The sequence below is a fragment of the Ambystoma mexicanum genome, chromosome 6q (assembly GCF_040938575.1).
Source record: "Ambystoma mexicanum isolate Mex_15411 chromosome 6q, UKY_AmexF1_1, whole genome shotgun sequence".
NCBI lineage: Eukaryota > Metazoa > Chordata > Amphibia > Caudata > Ambystomatidae > Ambystoma > Ambystoma mexicanum.
The window spans coordinates 1,635,705,752-1,635,728,893 of NC_090937.1; the positions used below are offsets into that span (position 1 = coordinate 1,635,705,752).

A 23,142-nucleotide genomic window follows, 5' to 3' on the forward strand; every position below is an offset into this window, starting at 1 on the left:
AAATAGTAGTTATTGACTGCACTCTGAACATTCTGATTGGCCAAGAGGAGGTCAAGAACAATCTCCATGTGCAAATACTGGGTATTTATTTTGGAAGCTTTCATTTCCATTTTTTGGAGTAATGTGTCGTTATAGAAGAGGAGAATTGTGTCATGCAATCATTGCATGATTAGGCCTCATTCGGCCGTCATGCCTGGCGGGCGCAGGGCATCCCATGCCACTTACAGCGACCTACTGATGGAAGCTACACCTCACATGCTTGCCCACTCTATTTGTGGTTTGTGGTGCTTCCGCGTGACAGGCTCTGAGATTGTAATGCTGTGTCTTGCAGGTCCGGTGATGGGCCTCCAAATTGTGGTTCCACAGGACGTGGTAGCGGGGAAGGAAGGCCACCCCGTCATTCTGCAAACCTCATACCGCCTCTCCCAACCAAGCACCTTCCTCCAGATAAGATGGAGTCACCTGAGCAGCAGCTCCAAAGTCATCACCATTCACACCATTCGGAATGTAAGCGCCTCCAATGGCAGCTACGCGCTGGACGAAAAGCCCTTCATCCCGTTGGCTGAGTATCGCGATAGGGTGACCCTGTTCCCCCGGAATGGCTCATTGGTCATCCAGAAAATGCTCCCGAGTGACCAAGGACTGTACGAGTTCTTCCTGAAGGACTCCAGAAGCAACGCAGCGGCCATTATCAATGTCACTCTCTTCCGTGAGTACTGTCACTATTGTCCGCCATGTTTGTAGTTTCTGTGGTAAGTTCTAAATCTTCTTGTTGTCTATGGTAAAATCTGCTTATATATGGAAAAAAATAAAAGTAATGGCCATGGGATCAAGAGCCAGTCCAGTAATTATTCTCATTTCAGCCATGGCCTTGAATAGATGACTTGAAACATACCTTATAAGCATTGGTGAAGCCAACTTATCTGTCTTTTATTTTTATATATAGTGGAACATATATAAAAAGTATGAAGGTGTTTTGCTTTAAGGTTTTGTAATAAGGTGTGTGAAGTAGATACTGGCTGGCTTGCTTTTATAGTCTCAACATAGAGGAAAAAGGATGGAACATGCAATTCTGAGCAGTTTTGCACGGGTAAGAAGTGGGGGAAACAAGCAGCACCCTTCAGTGGGGCTGCTCTACGTGTAATGGTGCAATACCAGAACCCCTCATCTACCCCCTCCCCAGCACAGTGGTTGGGTGGCAACTGATTTGGCACTGTGTATCTCCTTCACTGCTATGCCAGCTTCAGTGCTTTATAACTGGCCCTGCCCCAGCCATGCCAGCCTGGAGAATCTGTCATCACCCTCCAGCAGCTACTATTGCAACTCTAGCTGAGGACTGTGAGGGTAACAGTGCAGAACCACGGTTCATAAGGCATCTAGTTTAGTGCCAGCAGCTGCTCTGGGGCTGTGAAGGCATTTAGTCTAGTGCCAGCAGCTGGTCTGGGGTAGTGAGGGCAACTAGTCTAGTGCCAGCAGCTGATCTGGGGTAGTGAGGGCAACTAGTTTAGTGCCTGCAGCTACTATTGGAACACTAGCTGAGGACTGTGAGGGTAACAGTGCAGAACCACGGTTCAGAAGGCATCTAGTCTAGTGCCAGCAGCTGCTCTGGGGCTGTGAAGGCATTTAGTCTAGTTCCAGCAGCTGGTCTGGGGTAGTAAGGGCAACTAGTCTAGTGCCAGCAGCTGATCTGGGGTAGTGAGGGCAACTAGTATAGTGCCAGCAGCTACTATTGGAACACTAGCTGAGGACTGTGAGGGTAACAGTGCAGAACCATGGTTCAGAAGGCATCTAGTCTAGTGCCAGCAGCTGCTCTGGGGCTGTGAAGGCATTTAGTCTAGTGCCAGCAGCGACTATTGTAACACTAGCCGAGGACTGTGTGGGTAACAGTGCAGAACCATGGTCCAGGATCACGGATCAGAGAGGAGTTCCGAATCAGAGAGAAGTTCCGGATCAGAGAGATCAGAGAGCAGTACCGGATCAGAGAGGAGTTCCGGATCAGAGAGGAGTCCTGGATCAGAGAGGGGCTCCGGATCAGAGAGGAGTTCTGGATCAGCATTGATGCTGAGCAGTCAGACCTCTTGCAGTGATTTATAAAACAAGTAATGATCTGATTCTCCATAAACATGGATATTTGGCACAGCCATTGATTGGACCTGAAGACCTCTCTACAATTGAAGCCCAGAAAATCAGCTTGAATCAGCAACCCTTTTACCTCACAAAGAACCTTTTGAGTACCGCTCAGTTCACCCCTCCCTTGCCTACTCTTCAATGTGGATGCATAATCACAAATTCCTGGGCAGAATCAGGTCCACTTCCAAGGTATGTCAATCACACACAACTCTCTGTGTTCTGGGAAAATAAGCCTGTGAAGCAGATGTTCCACAGATGCAATAACATGTCTTACGATTACCCCAAAGACATGTTTTACATGTACCACCCTCAGAAGGATGAAGGGCGGAGTAGGCCCTGAAGCTGGATTCAGACTTGGAAGTGCAGCGGGCCTCATGTGAGAGCTGTACATCCATGCATGTGTAGCGCTCGAGGACAGAGAGCTGCTTAATTAAATGGACCAGCAATCAGGGTCCTGCTGATGGATCAAAGACTAGCAGCTCTATCTGCGTGTGTTGGTCATAGGTCACCCTTCTTCAGTTCTCCCCATGAAACAAGAGCTGCACAAAGAAGCATGTTTTCCTGCACTGGTCGCTGCTAGTCAAAAGAGCTCAACAACCGAAAATACATCACTTTATCTTCAACTGCAATCATTTGCTGTGGTGCCATTTCATGTCCTACAAACAGCATTTACCGCTTTCTTGTGCTTTTTCCCCCAAAATGGCATACATCCCAACCAATTGTTGTAGAAAACACATTATCAACTGGAGTTCATCAACGACAACAAGATAGCTCATTTTTACAGAATTAACCAAGTATAATATTCAAAAACTAGCCCATCCATCTTGTCTGTTGTGCAACCCAACCTGAAATCAAAAAGGTGATTGGTGGAAGGCTTTGAATTAATCTGAACCACTGGCATTGCTTTGGGAAAATTTCCACACCACCATTTTTTAGCCCATCTGTGCCATTGCAAAAGGCGTCCAGCCATATGCAAATCAGTCAGGTACTGCCACCTATGGGAGCAGCCATTCCTAGTTGACATCCTCTTCAGTCTTACATTTGTTGCTAATACTTTAGTATTCCCAAATAATATTTGCATTGAAATCAGCAATGGCTTGATGTATTTTCCATAGATCTGTCGCAATTTATTACAGAGTCACACCTAAGTCATGGAGCTCCTTCCCCCGCAATGAATGTAGCACACAAGGAAAACGCTTTTATTTATATCATTCAGGTTCTTTTTGATAAGGCCTCCACCAGTCTCGCACACAACCCCAACAAATACCCGGTGCCACAATGGACTGGAAACCAGGCCGGTGTGTATTAAGAATATTTATTTATCTAGCCAAAGCTCACAAATCGATTACGCCGGCCACCAATGTTGTGGCAACACAAGAAAAAAATAACCTTTTTATAAAGTACCAACACAGAGAGGACATTCACATATGCAGTTACCATTAATTTATTTTAAATCACCCACCCCGACAGAAGCAAAGAACAGTACAAAGCACACAGTGATAGCAAACAGGGTTTGCTTTTCTCCCTGCAACCCTCACTCCCCAAACATCAATTAGGCTTGACTCTTTGGAATGGAAGGCAGGGGCTGGGAGTGGGAACATAATGAGAACGTCGGAGTTGTGGTCTAGCTCACAGAAACCATATGGGAGACAGAAAGGCAGATCACAATGGGAAAATCATGGTTGTATTATTTAGCACACTTACAATGGGAAAGAATGGAAATAATTGGGAAATTTGTTTTTCTACACCCATAAATAACAGACAGGGCTTTGGGGTTTTGGTCAGAACAGGATGGGAAAATTGGTTTTGGGATCTTGAGTGCAGATGCAATGTGAGACAGAAAATGCAAATAGGAAATGTGTTTTATGGAGCACACTGGGAACACAAGGGCAATTCCGTTTTTCAGAGCACAATGGGAACATAGGGCCACTTTTATTTGTGCGCGTTGTATATGCAAAGGCACTACCAGGCTTCACACTTCTGACTTAACATGAAGGGGAACAATGGGGAATTTCTTTTTTACACCCTGCGCGCACACATGGCACAGGGCTGTGGGGTGACTTCTTTTGGCAAACATTTATGACTATACCGGTTCACAACACACTGGTAAAAGATTGTTGGTTTCGAATGACAACAATAACGATCCCGTGAATGCAATAGGGGAATTAATTGATTTTCTTTGATAAAAATGCTAAGGATCTACACAGGCAAACAGGATTTTTCAATTGGAAAATAACAAAAACAATGCTTGAAAAATATATGGCATACACCATCTATGCCTTTTTGGGGTTAGTTCTATTTACAGGAGATGTGTGGACCAGGCAGCAGGGATCGTAAGGGCACCACTGCTGGGACAGCCAAAGCAGGTCAGTTAAGGGTCCCCAATCGTTCCTCCAAAGGTCCCAATCAGCTTCTAAGTCTCCTAGCTCCTGTCTCCACTGCAGGATTAAGCCTCTCTCTGCTTTGATGTTTTGCACCAGATTTTGGCAGAAGGTCACCTCTTGGAATTAGTGGGAGAAGTCCAGCTCTGAGGCAAGATGGCGTAGTTATAGGGAAAATGACATCACAAACTTGTCATGATTCCTGCAACAGGGATTGGTGGAGTGTCACTACCCCCCCACCTGAGTGCTGATAGGAAAAGGGAATGGGGGAGTGCTTTGGGTTGGCAGGGGAAGGAGAGAACTTCATCATCCCACTTTGACAGATGGGCTTGGTAATGTTTTTACACTTAAAAATCTCACCACATGGCAAGTACCCTTAATTTTCACATCTTGACATGTATGAATACATTTTTGAGAACTACATTTCAAGGCGAATCAAATGAGACTAAGATGGATACCGTACATCCTTTCTGTGCAAAGATACGTATTTTTGCCATTTACTCAGGAACATATCAGTGAAAAATATGCTGCTTTATGGGCGTCCTTTTAAACATAATTGCCATGCTTTATAAACTTGCTGCATCTCTGGTAAACACAAGGAGGCCTAAATCACAATTTCCGTAATAACTTTCATAAAATCCACTGCAATCTCATCACTTCAGCTTCACAGCATCAACGGCAGTGAGCCACTTATGCTTGATATGTTTGGTGTAGGTGTCGTGTTCTGAATTACGTTCTCTCTGTGCATCAATAATATCTGCTTATATATTCTGAGGTTAGACCTCTCAGCACCAGTTCCATGCATTTCGCGCTCTGCATTTTCTTGTTATTGTGTTCATAACTCATCTTTTAGCTGTTCAATTAGACTTTTTTGCTTTAACTCTACAATGTGGCTCTATTGAGCTTTAGCTACTAATTATTTCAGCTCTTGCTGGGCTTGAATCAAAAGCTCAGCCTGGTTTTGCACCGAGGCCACACTATTTTGATGTTGTTCATCCACTATCAACAAATGGAACTACATCTATGTTGTTAGCTGAGTTATTTTAATTTGCTTATCTCTAATGGTTTGTGTCATATAAAAGTCTGTTAGAGCTTGGTGTAACAGACCATTTTCTTCCACATGTCAATGTTTGCAGCAGTAACCTCCTGCATCATTCTGGCTTGCCACATTTCATGTTCTTCCTCCACCCATTCACCTTTGATAAATAATTTAGACAAGAGGTGCTTCCTGGCCATATTGATTTCTATGGTGCTCATTGTGAAATGTGGTCTGCAACCTTACATACTCTGTATGCAGGGGCAACATCTGAACCCGTTCCTGCTTAGTTTCTACTCACAATGTCAAATAAAAATAATTCTATTCCATCTTATCTTTTCTCTATACACCGCCCTGGAACCCAGGGCACATGTCTGAGTGGCACCTTAATGCAAACACAACTTTCTATCCATGCAAACCAATTACACCAAAATGAATAGTCTGCTGCCACTGCAAATGTCACAAGTGAAAACTCTCAACCAAATCCCGGATGTGCAACAAATGTGTCACGGTTTAATGGACGGTCACTCTCAACTCAGGCAGTTACTTCCCCTCCCCCCAATCAAGGTGTGGCACAACAAAGCACTTAGCAGATTCAAATTTGGTTAGGCCTCCAACCTGTATAACACCATTTAGCAGAAACCCTCCATATTACCAATAAACTAAGAACCAGGTTGGTGTATAGAAATAATAGTGTATATTTATGTAAATGTCTACAATGAATAATAAACAAATCACAATAACAGCACCCATCTAGTCTGTGGCACAAAACAATAATCACAAATGCAAATTACTTTCATCAATTGACTGACATGTATTTCTTAATAGACTTTCAGTTACCACAACAAAGGTTGAATTTTAAGTAAAAAAACACTTGGGATTTCTATGCACATTAACAAATAGGAAAGTTTAAAAACACGCAGTGATTGCTTGGTTTATCGCAATGCTCTTTTCTGCCAGCAGCCCCTCACCCCCAGGCGTCAGTTATATATGACCCCTTTGGTTTGAAGGCAAGGTACAGGGAGTGGGAATATAATGAGAAAATCGTTTGGGGAACACACATTCAAATGAAATGCAGGGCTTTAGGGTACTGTTTTAGGAATAAATGGGAAACTTGGTTTAGCGACACACACACACACACACACAAATGAAATGCAGGGCTTTGGGATTCTTCTTTGGAATGAAAGGAAACATTTGTTTTGCACACACTACATTCAAGTGGTGAGAGTTTTAGGGATTCTTATTTTGGGATTAAGGACGCCCATCTTCTGTAAGGAAGTTAACAAAAATCATTGTGTGATCTTCTCTACATGGGAATTAATTGAATTAACTTTAACTAAATGTGCTAAGGGTCTACACAGTTTCACCCCTTCACCAACAATTACATGGAAAGGATTAAGCCAGGTTGTTCCCAAAACAATGGATAGCTATGGGGATATATCTACTTACATAGAAGGTCTCCATCCTCAGCTCTGGAGGTCAGACAGCTTTCCGACCCTCTTTTGGGAATAGGTAGGCAGCTCACACCTCTGGTCTTTATTGACAGCAAGGCCCCTCCAGCCACATGTCTCTCTCAGATAGGGATCCCAGCTTCCAGGCAGAAGTCTCCAGCAAGTGTCCCAGCGTCTCCTGTCTGTGTGCTTTCCTGGGTGTCAGACTTTTCTCTTCTTTGTGTCCTTCTGTCACTCTTTAGATTGAAAACTGATATTAGAAAGTGCTGATGACACTTGCATATTATGAATATTCTGACGCTACGTATTGGACACCTCTCTTCCTCCCCATCCCCCCAGACAGCCCACTGCCAGCTGATACAGCAAGGAGTTAAGGGAGTCTGGATTATGGATAGTAAGGGGTGGAGAAAAATGCATCATTTAAAAGATCACGTTTTTCCATTTTTTATTTCCCCAGAATGTTACTACATGGCAACCATCTGTATTTTCAGATAACTGCATGAACATATATTGAACATGAACATATATTTTTTTGAATGTTTAACCTTTTTGGAAAATCAGGGAATGCGGCACAAACCTTCCAGGGAGGAGCTATCATTTTTCATGGTTTATTCCTGAGCTGAAACAGTTATAAATATCAAACTTCAGAAACCACACATTCATTTGTCTATCAGCTCATCAGCTTTCAAGTTCCTCTGAATTTTGAGAAGGCCAGGATCATGGTTTTCTTCCTAGCTCAAATTCTATAAATCACATAAAATTAAGTGATACAGAGAACTGAGAGGCTTCTTATGACCTTCTGAATGAGTCGGTAATGAACCCATCACGATGTACAGTTCACCTGTTATGAATGAAACAGCTTTCCATGTTATTTCAATGGCAATACATTCATATGGAAACTCGTTTCATATTCCAACTAAATCCACGCAGTTCTGTTTTCCTCGGAAACATGTGATCTGAACATTTGCTTATCAGTAGTGTCTGTCTCTACACAGTCTTTGAAGATCATTATTGGCTCTGAGAGGCTATTTATTGGGGTAAAGACAGCCCTGGAAGGTAATTTCACAATTTTGATCTAACTCTTTGTATTTATCTGCATTTTAACTTGAAAACCAGACCTGTTTTCTTGGTGGGCCCAGCCCACAGGTCTTGAGGTCAAGGTTTCAGAGGCACAGACCTTTCAGGTCAGTGGGAAATCCAGCTGCACCCATAATTCTGAAAGGATAGCATTTTAAATGCACATGATGTGACATTTTGTATTGCATCTGGGCCTGCTGTCCAGGAATTAAGTCTTTCTTTAATACAATAGTTGAAAAGATATGAGCCACACATTCAGTATTATCCACACATAAGCCACAGTCAACAAACAAAACCAGTGTTCACTTCAACAACAATTAGGACTCTCCTTTTAGTAATAATTCTTTAATGTGATATAGGTTGAAAATAAATTCAAACTTTACACATAAAACAAATGACATACATCAGTATCAAATCATACAAACAGCTCATCAGTAAATATAAGCAGAAAGAAAAACAGCATTATTAAAATATTTGATTATACAAATAAAGAAGACGTCATAATAAAAATATATATATATGTCAATGTATTTCCTGATAATCTGTACAATCTTGACCAAATAGACTAATACATAGGCAGCTTTCCAACCTGTTAGGTTCAGATCATATGGAGATAATTGGAAATTAGTAGTAGACCTCATTCCAGACAGTATAACTTGTCTGTTCCTGACACCATACTCGGATAGCTCAGATCAGGGTGCCCAAACATACTTCTATCTGTTGCCAAACATTATATAGTGCAATAAACAAATGCATATTGCAGGTGTTAGTACAATAAAGCCAAAATGATGTTTCACAGATAGTTAGTGGATTGTGTGCAAATTCACAAAGGTATAATAAAATTGTCTGATTTGCAGTCTGACATTCCGTTAAGAGATGTTTGGCAGTCTCCAGGCATTCAGGGGATTTGCATAGGCGACAGACTCGCTCCTTGGCAGGAATATTCTCCCTAGGTCCCACTTTGCTCAAAGTGGGCAGTTGTTCCAATCTAAACAAGATGATAAAATGTCTAAGCCTTTTAGTAGGGCAGAGATACAGATAAGCTTGGGGTTTCATATAGGTGTAAACTCTGTATTTTACGAATTGGTAGGTCTTTAGACTGCTCAGATGTGAGAAATTCTCAAGCCAATCCCACACATCCATCTTTTTCCCTATTGTGTTAAGAACTTCCTTAGTAATAGTTACCCCTCTATGCGTCCAGCCTATGTCTACAAAAATGTTGGTCATAGCTTTTAATAGGGGTGATGTAGTATTTGTTTTATTACTTCCTGATAGATCACAGACAATAAGGGATTGGAAGAGCAGCCAATCATCTTAATATAGAACCCTGCCCTTCTTTTAAGTACCATGGCCTTCAGTGATGGGAGGCCCAGTTCGAGTCTAATCAAGGCCATCTGAATTCCCGGGGACAACCCCAATATCCGGGGCCAAAACTTGCCCTCCATCACTTGGAGCCACGCCAGATCGAATGATAAGAGCGACTCAAGGCCATAGATAATCATGGGGGCAAACACTTGAATATATAAGTGTCATGGGCCCCACAAAGTGAAACCGCCCTGCTTATTGGTGAATGTGGATATTAATGCGGTAACTTGCATTGCCCTAGTTATGCGTCCCTGTCTGCAATGAGGGTAATCGCCAAGGGGCTCGATTTCTACTTCAAGATACCGATAGGAGGGGGCTTTAAGTATGTGATTTTGATGCACCATCAGGTTCACTCGGGATGCTCTCTTCCTTGTAAATCTAAGCATCTTGGTCTCGTCCAAGTTAATGGTCAAACCATTGATCTTGGCATATTCCCATAGGGTAGAGGCAGAGCGCCTGAGTCCACCAATGGTGTTATCAAAAATGACCAGGTCGTCCGCATACGCCAGGACTGCGCACGCTGCCTCATCAATTTTCGCAGGGCAATTGTCAGCCACAGCTAACACTGCAGGGATGTCATACACATACAAATTGTAAATCAGGGGAGCTGTCACACATCCATGTTTTACCCCCCTATTTTGCATCACCTTTTTGGTCATAATGCCTTTGTGGTTTAATCTTAGGCACGCAGAGGTTTTCTGGTGCAAAAGTCTCAGGTAGTATAAGAGACCTGTGGGGCAACCCATTGTTTCAAGCTTGGCCCATAGTCTCGCTCTTGGAATAGAGTCAAAGGCAGCCTTGAAATCAATGTATAGAGCATACAATGGGGGCTTCCCCTTGCTGAGCGCCCGTGGGCACAGTATATCTATCACTAATAGATTGTGTGAAGTGGAAAAGTCACACCTGAATCCACACTGAAATCTACTGAGTATGTTAATCTCTTCTACCCATTTCTGCAATTCACTAAGCAGTAATGAAGCAAAGAGTTTTCCTGTGGTTTCAAGCATGGAAAGAAGCCTATAATTATTGGGGTCCATGCAACTACCCTTTTTAAAAACAGGAATAAGAATTGCTGTTTGCCAACTAGTGGGAATTGTGCCCTGTGCTAAGGTCTTTTTAAAGAGTAGGGAGAATAAGTCGGCCCAAAATACAGGATAGTTCTTTATTACTGCATTGGCCAGCCCATTCAGGCCGGGGGCTCTAGAAGACTTAAGAGTGCTTATTTTATTCAAAATAGCCCCCACTGAGACATCAAACGGCGGAAGGATAGGGGCCTGTTTCAGGGATAGTAAAGGTTCCGTCTCCCCTGAATTACGGTCAAGTAAAGATTTTACCCATACCTTCCCGTTAACTGGGTTTGCTAATGAGCCTTTGACCTTCTGTCTGTTCTCATTTAGGAGTACCCAAATACTGCGAGAATTCCTAGAAACGATAGTCTGTACTAACCTTTGATATGTTTTGTCCTTCTCACCTCTTTTTATACCCTTGATGATGGCTCTATATCTATTTTTAGCTTTTCTTACATTATGGCAGTAAAGGACTCCCGGTAGACTCAAGCTCTTAAGGCCCCGAATCTCCACCCTCAGCCCTCTCTTAGCATCCCTAATTCCCTTATTAAAGGGTAGTTTAACGCCCTTAGTATTTAACATATACTGCATTTTAGCCGTGGCATGTTTACCAGAGAATCCCAAGATCCAATCTTCTATGTCATTTGCAGTCATGAGATTAAATTCAGGTAAATCAACTGTAGTGGTAGGGTTAAGAGCTTCAGTGGCCGATCTTATGTTTTTCTCAGACCAAACTATTCTAGATCCTGCACAATTGGTTTTAATACTGCCAATATTCAACGGCAAAATGGGAGGGATAGGAAGGCGTAGTGAGCAATGAAGCAGCGCATGGTCGCTCCATGTGTTGGCGGTCATACTCATTTCGACAACTCTAGACTGCATCTCAGGACACATAAATATGTAGTCCAGAGTGCTGTGTGATGTTCCATTTGACCAAGTATGTTTCCCGGGCCTATCTCCTTGGGTACGGCCATTGATCATCGTAAGGTCCCAAGAGTCAAACAATTGGAGCGAGCCTATTCCTTCAACCTCCCTTTTTCCATGAGTCATTATACAGGTTGCACTAAGATTAGGATTGGTAGATGTAATTACCTCACCTGTCATATGGCAATTACAATCCCTCATAAAAACCACAGCAACATTACCAGGCCTCAACGACCAAGAGGACAATAAATCCTGTAATGCCTCTTGGAGAAGTTCTCTCACTACCGCTCCTGGGGTATTATATAAGTTAAGAAGAAGAAACCTGCCTGAACCCCCCTCCTCAGGGTGCTCAACTTCTACCGCCATAAGATGGTCCTCTGCTTTGCACTGAATCTTACGTGATGTAACCGTGTTTACCACCCCTGTAATTAGGCCCCCATATGGGCGGCCCTTAATGCCCCGTTTAGCAGGAGATGAGTATATAATAAAACCATCGAGCAGTAAAGGGTCCATTGACCAGGTCTCTTGGAGACAAATACAACTATGTTTGGACAATAGATCTACAGAACCCTCCGACCTTAAAAGATGAAAACCTCGACAGTTGCAAGTGAGTAAAGAAAAACGTCAGTGGTTCTGTAGAGCTCTCGGGAGGGATACCAAAAGTGACTTAAGAACTTGCTGTATTTCAGCCAGGATGATATTTTCCCCTGCCGCAGGCTTAAGATCATTCGTGAGCATGGTAGGAGCGACAGTATCCTCAGGTTCTGGGCAAAGATCAATCTCGTCGGGGTCCACGTCAATGTCAATGTCAACTGCCCGCAAGTCCTCTTTAAATTTCCTAATCAATCGCGCCGTTGACAAAAAAGTACAGTGCAAGGCAGATACATGAGGGTTGGGACCCTTCAGAGGTTCAACAAACAGATTTTAAAACACAAATTTGGGGGATGTAATAGAGTCTGACTAATAGCTCGGAACGCTCCAGCCAGGGGTTTTTGCCACTCATGTATAGATTCTTGATGAAGCAAATACGGTTCTCGTTAGTGTCCTTGGCTACGCTCTTTAGGTCAGACAGTACGGGCAAAGGCGATTCTCCCGCCACGACTGACCCTAGAGGTTGTTCGGGGCATATTGACAGACTAGATACAAAGCCCTGTTCCAGTTCTACCAGGGAGGCTCCGTCTGAGTCCAGACAGAGAGACTTCTCTTCCGGCACAAGCCAGTCTGTAAGGAAACCTTTGGTCGTTGATGCCCGTGCAGCTGCTCTCGCAAGTCTTTTCCTGGCTTTTTTCGAGCAGGTTTCAGGGACAGGCCGAGCTCCAACTGTCGGAAGTGGGGCACTCATTGTAGATTTCTTATTTTTAAGTGCCTTTTTTGCGAATCTACGTTGTTTCCGAGAGGGGGGAACAATAGGGCTTAGTGCTGGCTCATGGTCATCTACCGGCTCCAGTAGTGCATCCTCAGCTACAATACTCCTAATGGATTCAGTTAGCTCAGCTACCGCCTCTACCATAGTTTCCCGATCTCCATTCCCCTCGGCTAGGTGCACGGTGGCAGATAAGTTCGCTTCCGCTTCTTCACGAGGGAAATCCTGCAGGTCTAATGCCCTAGTGAGGGTATTGGTATTTGTCAAGATCTGCCCTGACATTTGCAATAGAATCGTGAGCGCAAATTGCAGAGCAGCAACCGATGATTGAAGTTCAGCAATCTCTGTAGAACTTGAGTGGAGACAATTATTGTCCTCAGCCTCTTTATCGGGCACATCCTCCATCGACGCCATTGCCAAATTAGGTGAAGCAGACCTACGCAGACCTACTCCTCTTTTTTCTCCCCTCGCAGGATTCTCAAACTTAGGTGGCCCGGTACCTAATACGCTTTACTGTTTGTTTGCTTTAATTGTGGTAACTTGTGCTTGCCGCTCACTTCCTGTCTGCGTGCTCTCGTTTCGTCTGTCCCCCCCCTCCCTCCTACTCCATGGTGCTCTCTGTCTCGCCTATCTTCTCTAACTGATTCTCCATTGACTATCCTGCTCTCCTCACTAAATCTGGTAGGAAAAAGTTTAAAAAGGACATCCTGGTCTCCAACCCAGGCCTCCCTATCGCTGACACCTACACTAGTGCCTGTTCTAAGGAAACTCTCACTGACATCCTCTTTTTCGTGCCTTCGCCTGACCTATGGACCCTTCATATGGTCTCTGTGCTCTCTCCTTTCTCCTCCTCTCCCATTAATTGTGGCACCCGTTGGGATGTCCTCTTGGCCCCCTTCCGCTCCTCTAAGGCCATCATTAATGTCTACGCTAATGGGACCATCTTGGTCCAAGGTCCTCAGGCCAACCTTCACCTCTTTGATAGACGCTTCCCACGCCTCATCAACTTCCTTTCTTCTCCTGCTGTCCCCCCTCCTCTGTCCTTGGCTACCTTGCCTCTACCCTCCCTCCCCGCCCCCTCTCGTGCTCCTTCTTCACCTCCTTCTTCAACACCTCCGCAGGGTGTACCTCTGATCTGTACCCCCCCCCCGGAAGTTCTTCAAGGATGGCAACCTTCTCCACATTGCCACTCTAAATTCTCGCTCTGCCATCAAGCACTCCTCTGATATCTGTCACCTTCTTGAGGAACTGGACCTCGACGTCCTCTGTCTCACTGAGACATGGTTCACAGCCAGCTCTATCACCAGCTTTGACACACTCCTACCTGACAGTTACAAGATCCTCTCCGTGCCCAGGCCCAACCGTGCAGGGGGGGGTGTTGCCCTTATCTTCCCTGAGTGGATTCCTGCCACTGTCACTCCTACGCAGACCTACTCCTCTTTTGAATGTCTTGTCTGCCGACTCTCTCTCTCTCCTAGCCATTCCCTTACCGTGGCTACTATCTATCGGCCACCTGGTCAAATTTCCTCCTTCCTCTCTGAGTGGGCTGACCTCTCCTCCTTACTCCTGTCCTCAACCACTCAACTCCTCTTTCTTGGCGACTTCAACATCCACCTTGATGCCTCCAGTACCCCCACTTGTCTCTTTCGTGACCTCTGCGACTCTCTCTCACTCTCTATTCTCCCGTCTGGGCCTACTCACTCTGCTGGGCACACTCTTGATGCTCTGATCTCTTCTGACCTTCCCCTCTCCGTCCCTCTCTCCACTCCTCTCTCCTGGAGTGATCACTTTCTCCTATCCTCCCACCTCACCCTCCCTACCCCACAGGCAAAGCCACCCTCTTCACTGCCACCCACCTTCTCGGTCATCAGACCCATGAAGCGTGTGTCAGTTGAGGCTTTCGCTGCTACCTTCTCGCCCCCCCCTGCCCCTTCGGCTGACTCCCACCCTGACACAGCCCTCTCTATGCTCCACTCTGCTATATCTGCTACTCTTGATATCCTTGCCCCCGTCATGGGAATCCGCCTGAAGCCCAAGGCCAAATGTAACTCCTGGTATGACTCGGATCTCGTCACCCTAAAACGCAAGTGCAGGGTTGCAGAGAGGAAATGGCGTGCTTCATGTTCATCCTCTGACAAACTGGCCTGCCGCCTGCTCCAAAGGCAGTACCGGCTCTCCGTTCTCACCAAGAAGAGAGCCCTTATCCAAGCCCGCATCTCTGCGGCATCTAACAACTCCGCCGAACTCTTTAAAATCTGCAAGGAGCTGGCCAACCCTGTTGCAGTCTCTACCTCTCCTGTCCCCTCCCAGGCCCTCTGCACTGCACTGGCCTCTCACTTCATCTCTAAAACTCAGGACATCCTGTCCTCGCTCTCCTCCTTTCACCTCCCTCCCTCCCTTCCCGGCTCTTCCTCTGGCCCTTCTGCAGTCACCCCTCCTCCCTCTTTCTCTGCCTTTCCACTTTTCTCTGCTGACGAGGTTTCCAGACAAGTCCGATCTATGAAAGTCTCATCTAAACAGGTTCACCCCTGTTCCTCCAAAACTATCAAGGACCACATCGACTCCCTAGCTCCTGCCCTGGCTGACTTTTGCAACCACTCCTTCGCCTCTGGAGTTTTCCCTTCCCCCCTCAAGCGCTCCCTTGTGCACCCTCTTCTCAAGAAACCCTCTTCCGACCCCTCCTGCCCGGCTAACTATCGCCCTATCTCCATCACTCCCTTCCTGGGCAAGCTCCTGGAGAAACTGGCCATCTCCCAGCTTAACCTCCATGCTGAATCTGTTGGTAGTCTTCATGACCATCAATCTGGCTTCAGAGCTGCCAGAAGCACGGAAACTGCTCTCCTGAACATCCGTGAAGACCTGCTCTTGAACCTTGATTCCAACACTCTGTGTGTTCTCATTCTGCTCGATCTCTCCTCTGCCTTTGACACTGTCAACCATGCCATCCTGCTCAACCGTCTCCGTGAAAACCTGGGTATCACTGGTCAGGCTCTGGCGTGGCTGACCTCTTTCCTTTCAAATCGACCCTCCCAGGTCCAACTGGGGTCCTTCCTCTCCGACATCCACCTGTGGTGTCCCCCAGGGATCTAATCTCTCTCCCTGGCTGTTCAACCTGTATCTGGCACCCCTTGCCCACCGCATCGCCGCTCTCTGCCCTAATTTCCAGTGCTATGCGGACGATACCCAGCTCATTTTCAGGCTACCCTCAGCCTCCCCCTCTCCTTCCCTCATCTCTGACTGTCTGTCTGCTATCCAGGAATGGTGTGCCGCCAATGGCCTCTGCTTTAATGCCAGTAAGACTGAGATTCTACTCATCGGTACACCCACTCCCTCCTTCCCTGCAGCTCTCTGGCCTGCCTTCCTTGGCCCCCTCCCTGCTCCTACCTGCAAGGCAAAAAACCTTGGGGTCATCTTCGACTCCACACTCTCCTTCTCTCCTCATATTTCTGACGTCGCTAAGAAGTCACACTACCAGCTGCACCTCCTCAGAGGTATTCTTCCCTTCCTTTCCTTCCCCCAGAAGCTCACTGTCTCCCGAGCCCTGGTTCTCTCGAAGCTGGATTACTGTAACAGCCTCTATCTTAATCTGCCTGCCTCCACTCTCCGCCCTCTGCAACTCATCCAGAACAGAACTGCGAGACTTGTCCTTGGCCTCAAGCCCAGGGACCGTATCTCTCCAGGACTAAAATCTCTACACTGGCTCCCAGTGGCTGCGAGGATAAAGTTCAAAACCCTCTGCATTGTCCACAAGGCCTTCTGGGGCCTGGGTCCTAAATACCTTCAACTCTCTCTTCCCAAATATCTTCCTTCCCGAGCCCTTCGCTCATCCGCCTCCAACTCCCTCAGGGTCAGCCGCTTCTCGAAGCAACGAGCTGGGGGTAGATCTCTCTCCGCGGCAGGGGCCTCCCTCTGGAACAGCCTTCCTGCCTCCCTGAAACTTGAGGAGAACCATCTCCGGTTCCGGAAGCACCTAAAACCTTCCTCTTTGCTTCTGCTTTCTCTCTCCCTCTCCCCTTCTGAACAGCTAATAGTCCTCACTGAAACTGCACTGATTCTGCAACTGGACCACTCTTACGGCCTCGGTCCTGGGCCCAGCCACTCTCCACTTGCACCGATGCCTTGGAACCCCTCTGCACTGCGGGACTGTCTCTGTATCCCTACAGCCCCCCCCTTTCCCAGCACTTGTTCTGCACCTACCTTGCACTTGCCACCAGCTGGCCCTATTTATTTATTACTTTACGCCACTTACCTTGTACTGCACTTCCCCCCCTCCCCTTCCCCTTGCACTTTTTCCCCCTCCCCCACCCCTGCACTTGCGCGATCTGAATGACACCTGGCCTAGTAGGATCGTTGTCTGTCTCCCCTTGTTCCTCCCCTCCCTGCCTCGTCGCGCTTTGAAACACCTGTGTATAGGTGCGTTACAAATGCCATATCATATATCATATCATATCATATCAAGCAGACAAGCGACCGCCACTGCCAGCAGAATTGTGCAAACCAGGGGAGGTGCTTGTGCTATTTACATTCAGAGGCATTCTGCCACTGGTTGACATCTGAGGAGTTTGTGATAATATTCCTTTCTGTATGCTTAAACAAAGATCTAAGGGGGAATTATTGTCAATATCATTAAGGTCGGTAGTATTTAACGAAATGCAGCCACTTAACTCAGGGGCTGCAATTTCCTCTATGATGGTGGAATTTATTTCAGGAGGAGGATTCACAGGAAAAAACTCAGTTATGGAAACTTACTCCACCGGTTTAGAATATTTTGCGTTCTTCTTAGGTTTGTTGCCCTTCATACTGGTCTCCTTGCAATCTTTTGTAGGCTGAGACTTGAGTTTCCGCAAATTATAGATAGAATGGGCAGACCTTTTTCCCCGCTGCATATCTCCAATGCCCCTCACTGTCCGCCAAATGTTCACTTGTCCAGGTAAGATAGGGCTACAGTAGCATATGTAATAATGGTTGCTGTGATCCGCAATCTTCCTCGGAGGCCACCTGAATGAGTCCTCTCACCCAACCACTCTGGCCTTAAACACAACGGTACCTAAGTTAGGATGCCCAGGATCAAAGGCAAAAAGCCTGCAGTCTCCAGGGCATACCCACTAAGTCCGATTTTCCACACAGATAGGCCCAGGAATAATGATGAATGTAAAGACATCCAAGCTATGCGCAAGTAAGGTTAGGGGTAAGCAATAACCTTATTGGTTGAGTATCTTTATGATACCCGAAAGAGGTCTGTATGATCTAAGCCTCCAGGTAACCTTCAATATACCGACCAGGTGTAGCATTTGCACCCTCTTCCCACATACAGGCACTGCGGTTGCATAAGGGCCACCCCCAGCTCACACAGCTAGCAGTTTGGAAAGCCTGTTTTATTCAGTGCTGGCTATGTGATAACCTAATAAATCACAGATAGATGTAACTGGCGCCCTCATCCGCTCCCTGCTCGCCCCTTACTCCACGGGTCTAATCCCTGCAGTGGTACCGGTAGCCAAGTGTCACAAATCCGGCTTACCCAGCTCTGGTCTCCGGTCCCTGTCCTCCGCGTACAGCACTAATGAAGGGAAAGCCACCCAGCGGTAGCTTTTGTTTACTACAGCTGGCTGGCTTTTCCTTCATTAGTGCCGCAAAAGCAAAAGCCAGCACAGGAGGGCATCCATTTCACAAAATGGATGCGCCCATGTGCTTGCTTTTGCAAATTTTAAGCTTGAATAGCTCAAAATTTTACATAGGAAGTTTTAAAAAAGAGAATGCTAGTATTTTTTTTTTATGTTGCCCATCTATTTTTTAAATAACATTTTTTACTAGACCATGCCTTTAAGAAAGAATTAATGTGGGGCTTTTCTGTGAGAGTTTCTCTTTCCAAAGCCTTCATCCTTCCAGGTGTAGGAGTCATCTAAGGCAGAGACAAGCACTGCTCTTTATGTGTGACTGGATGCTATAAAAACGTACTCTTTGTATTGCGAGTATGACGAATTTCGCCAGAAAAGGCAACATCTTTCCTCGCATTTGATTCATTTTCTGTGTAGCAAAATACGAGTACTCTATATCCGTTTCAGATTGAACCAGTTACATTGGAATACTTCTAACACCACAGGCACTCCAATGAATTGCCGCATTTATAATTCCACAGGGTTAGTTGAAAGTTTGTGGCATTGGGTTTTGGTTTGTCCTAACTTGTTGCATTTTAGTAGAACCAGGTTTTATAAAGAACTCAACTGTTTCAGCTAGACTGATGTCTCTTTAATAATTGCTTTATGTCTTTTAAATGATGTTTTAATGTGTTTTGTGTGATTTATACTGTTATTGTGTACCTTTTATCTTCTACTGAAACTGTTTTGTATGATCAAGGGAATATTTCTGGAGGTTGTGTAAGGTTTTTTTTGTGAACCGTATCACAATTTTTTAAAATAATAATGCAAATTTAAAAAAAAGAGACAAGCACTGCTCCCTACCCATTCCCTGGTAACATTTGGAGTGTTTTTGCTGTGGACCAGTACACCCAACTCTACTTGTAAACCTCCCTAGACTGGGAGGCAGAACCTGAAAGGACTCACCCTGTCTTAGAGCCCTGCCATGGGTTTCACAGCATCCTGAAGGCTAGAACAGTCAGGATCCTTGCCTCAAGCCTATGAAGCTGTGTTTGTCGCTTTTGAATCCAAAGGATTCCGCCGCTCCCAAACCATCAGGCTCGCCTCTCTGAACCGGATCGAAGCCACATCACCCCCTGCTGCATCGATCCAAGCATTGAACTGCAGGATGTGCACATCCCAGCTCCACTTAAACCGCATGTCCATCATGTCACTCATCGACCAATGGTACTCACCGTCTGGAACCATGCTAGATTGTCGTACCACTCCCGGTGATCCACTCGATGTGCATCGCTCGATGCTGCCTCGAATTGCATGGAGCACCCAATGAAACCCAGCTTGCAGCAGACTCACTGCCTGGGATCAACACGACTCACTGCTAGCGAGCCCGCTTTGACCCACAAGCACAGCCGCTCGAAGACTAGCTCAACTCTTTTGAAATGCCTGAAAAATCTAATTAGGTACTTTGAAGTGATCGTGTCCCCCTGGTTAAATCCTTTGTGCACCTTTTCCCACAAGAAATATCCCTTCGAACTCCATGTTGCAGTTCTTGCCTGTTTTCCCTCCCTGATAAATTCCCAGAGCTGCATCATTCCTTTCTGTGTTTCTGTCTTGCTTTAAGTTTTATAGTGTTTTTGTTAGTAGATACTGTAATTAGAGTATATGTATTTTTATAGACCCCTTATTGGACATTCTTTTATTTTGGACAATTAACTTTGATGTTTGAGTTGCTACTGTCTCACCTTCACACCCCTCCTAAGAGTATAGCCTGCCCTCGGCCCACGTTACCAAGAGGTAATGGAGGAATATCTCTGAGCTGTGCCTCTTTTACCCTTAAGCATCGGATCACTCTTGCTTTGTAGAAGAATGGGGGGTTGAGCAGGTGCTTAGCCACCACTCATCCTTATTCTCCTGCGGGGACAAAGTCATTTTGACACAGCCATAGACCTCCGGTGTCTGGAACCTCTACCTCTCTGAAGGCCCTGACCCCAATCTTGCTTGCCTTATTGGTCGCCTTAGCTGGAGGATTTTCTTCTTTGAGTTTTCTATCCTAAAAATGTAAGTCTCACTGAAATAAATCCCTTGTGCTTTTCTCTCACCTTTGACTGACTGCAACCAGTGGTTTACTCCAGTGAATATGTCCTACATTCAGGCTCCGCTTCCGCCAGAAATCCTTACTGACTAACATCTGATCCCATGGATGCTCACCATATCTTCAGTCAGTGTTTATCCCAGTGAGTAATATTGCCCGCCATTTTTATCTAGTTTTTTTCACGTCTGGCAGTGTCTGCACATTTTTGCTTGACCTTCATTTTTGACAGTTTTATGGACCATCAGATCAATTAATTTAATTACTTTTGCTTTTATGGGGAGGGAAACACAGCCTGTAGGTGGTGTTTGGCCTTTTACCCTCCATTGAATGCCAATGGCCATGCTTAGAGGCATTGCTAGGGGGAGCCTGTGGGACCGGGTATTTTGGTTGTAGCCCTGGATAGAAGCTCTGGGGTTACAACCAAAAGGCTAGCAAGCCCCGAGATAGTCCCAACATTAGTTTAGCCCGGAATCTTTTCCAGACTTAGCAACACTCCTGGGCTTATACCTATAGGCACCCCCTCATCCCCCTTCCACAAGGTCCTGACACTCGTAGAATAAAGAGGAACAGCAAAACAGCCATCATTTTACCACCAGCCTGCCTGGAATGAAGGTAGTCTCCTCTGCTTTGCTTCTTCCGTACGCCTGGCTGCATTCATTAGGAATGTTCTTGCATTCCTCGGGAGGGCTGGAGGTCGGCAGGGCTGGAGGTGGGGCACCGGCTGGGGTGCCTGGAAGGAAAGCTGTCTCTGCTCTTCCATTCCTCGGGAGGGCTGGAGGTGGGGCACCGGCTGGGGTGCCTGGAAAGAAAGCTGTCTCTGCTCTTCCATTCCTCGGGAGGGCTGGAGGTGGGCCACCGGCTGGGGTGCCTGGAAGGAAAGCTGTCTCTGCTTTTCCATTCCTCGGGAGGGCTGGAGGTGGGGCACCGGCTCGGGGCCTGGAAGGAAAGCTGTCTCTGCTCTTCCATTCCACGGGAGGGCTGGAGGTGGGGCACCGGCTGGGGTGCCTGGAAAGAAAGCTGTCTCTTCTCTTCCATTCCTCGGGAGGGCTGGAGGTGGGCCACCGGCTGGGGTGCCTGGAAAGAAAGCTGTCTCTGCTTTTCCATTCCTCGGGAGGGCTGGAAGTGGGGGACCGGCTGGGGTGCCTGGAAAGAAAGCTGTCTCTGCTCTTCCATTCCACGGGAGGGCTGGAGGTGGGGCACCGGCTGGGGTGCCACTAGAGTCTAGAAAACAGGAAAGAACTGGGAGGGAGTCAGGACAGGGAGGGCCTGGGGATTTTGCTACTGACCCAGTCCACCTTTATTCCAGCATACATTGCCGTAAGTCTGAGTGTCCCATTAGCCTGCAGGCTGCAAAAACCTGTATATTGCCCAATTTATTTTTAAAAAATACCAAATTGTGCTAGTTTTGCAAACGTTTACAATCATCAGTGTTGAGTTTTCTTTGCTACTGTGCAGTTTGTAAAGACGATTTTAAACAAATGTTGGTGTTTCCAGTTGTTTTTTCTTTTACTCAAGACTGCGCCAAAGTTCCTCTTCCTCCACCTCATCAAACTTTCACTACAGAAAATGACCAACACAACAGAAAACAGCAGGCCCACGTTAGCTATTAAAGCATGCTCTGCTGCTTTGATTACCACGCTTTGCAGGTTTGTGAATGCGTCCTTTAGAGACTTTTCTGTGCCAGATTCTATCAAGCAATCCTGGGTCACACCGCTCTTAAAGAAGCCCAATCTCTCACCCAGTGAATCGTTAAACTATAGACCTATTTCTAATTCGCCATTTTGGTTGAAGATTTTGGACAGGGTGGCATATACAAAGTGCTTGACCACCTGCGAACTGTCGACATCCTGAACCAGAGGCAATCTCGTTTTAGAGAAAAGCATGGCACAGAGACAGCTTTGCTGGATTTAAAATATAGACTCCTCTGGCATATGGACCAGGGAAATAAGAGCATGCTGACGTTGCTGCACCTGTCTGCCGCCTTCCACCTGGTGGACCATGCAGCTTTGGTTACCAGGTTGGAGGAGGTAGTGGGTTTCACGCCCTCGGCAGCCCGATCGGTTAAATCTTTCCTTGGGGACGACACTGGAGGGTGAGTAGTGACTTAGTGGATGCTAATCCTCTAGAGTAGGCACAAGGAGTACCTCAGGGACCTTGTCTCTCCCCTATCTTCTATAATATTTTTCCTGTGCCGTTCTTGGACTTTTTGGATCTTAACGGCATTGAGTTTACTAATTACGCCGATGACACTCAATGTGTCATCCCACTCACTGGTGCCTTTTCTGAAGATGAAGCAAACATCAATAGGATCTACGGCCTTATCCAAAATTGGATGGGTACTAACGACCTTTCGCTCAATACGTGCAAGACAGAGCTGATGCTTGTAGGAACAGAACAGAACATTTGTTAGCTGGATGGACAGTATACCAAATTCTTGATTGGTAGCTGCATTATTGAAACTAAAAAGAAGGTTAAGACATTGGGTGTCTATCTGGACAGTAGTCTGAATATGAAGGCACAGGGCAACAATCTAGTTGCATCCTCAGCCTACTATATTAAACCTCTGTCTCATGCCCGACCTTTCCTTTCTAGGATAAGTAGGGAAGCTTTAGCTTGTGCATTAATTAGCTCTATAATGGACTATTGTAGCAGCCTCCTGATT

General features: G+C 46.0%; 1 protein-coding gene across 1 annotated transcript in view; it reads left to right on the forward strand.

The window, feature by feature from the left end:
* The window catches only part of LOC138516927 (HEPACAM family member 2-like), a 244,995-nt gene that overhangs the window by 170,703 nt on the left and 51,150 nt on the right, over positions 1 to 23,142 (forward strand). The window contains exon 2 of the mRNA XM_069632391.1: positions 332 to 709. Within this exon, the coding sequence (XP_069488492.1) occupies positions 332 to 709 (378 nt within the window). The remainder of the gene's footprint in view (positions 1 to 331; positions 710 to 23,142) is intronic.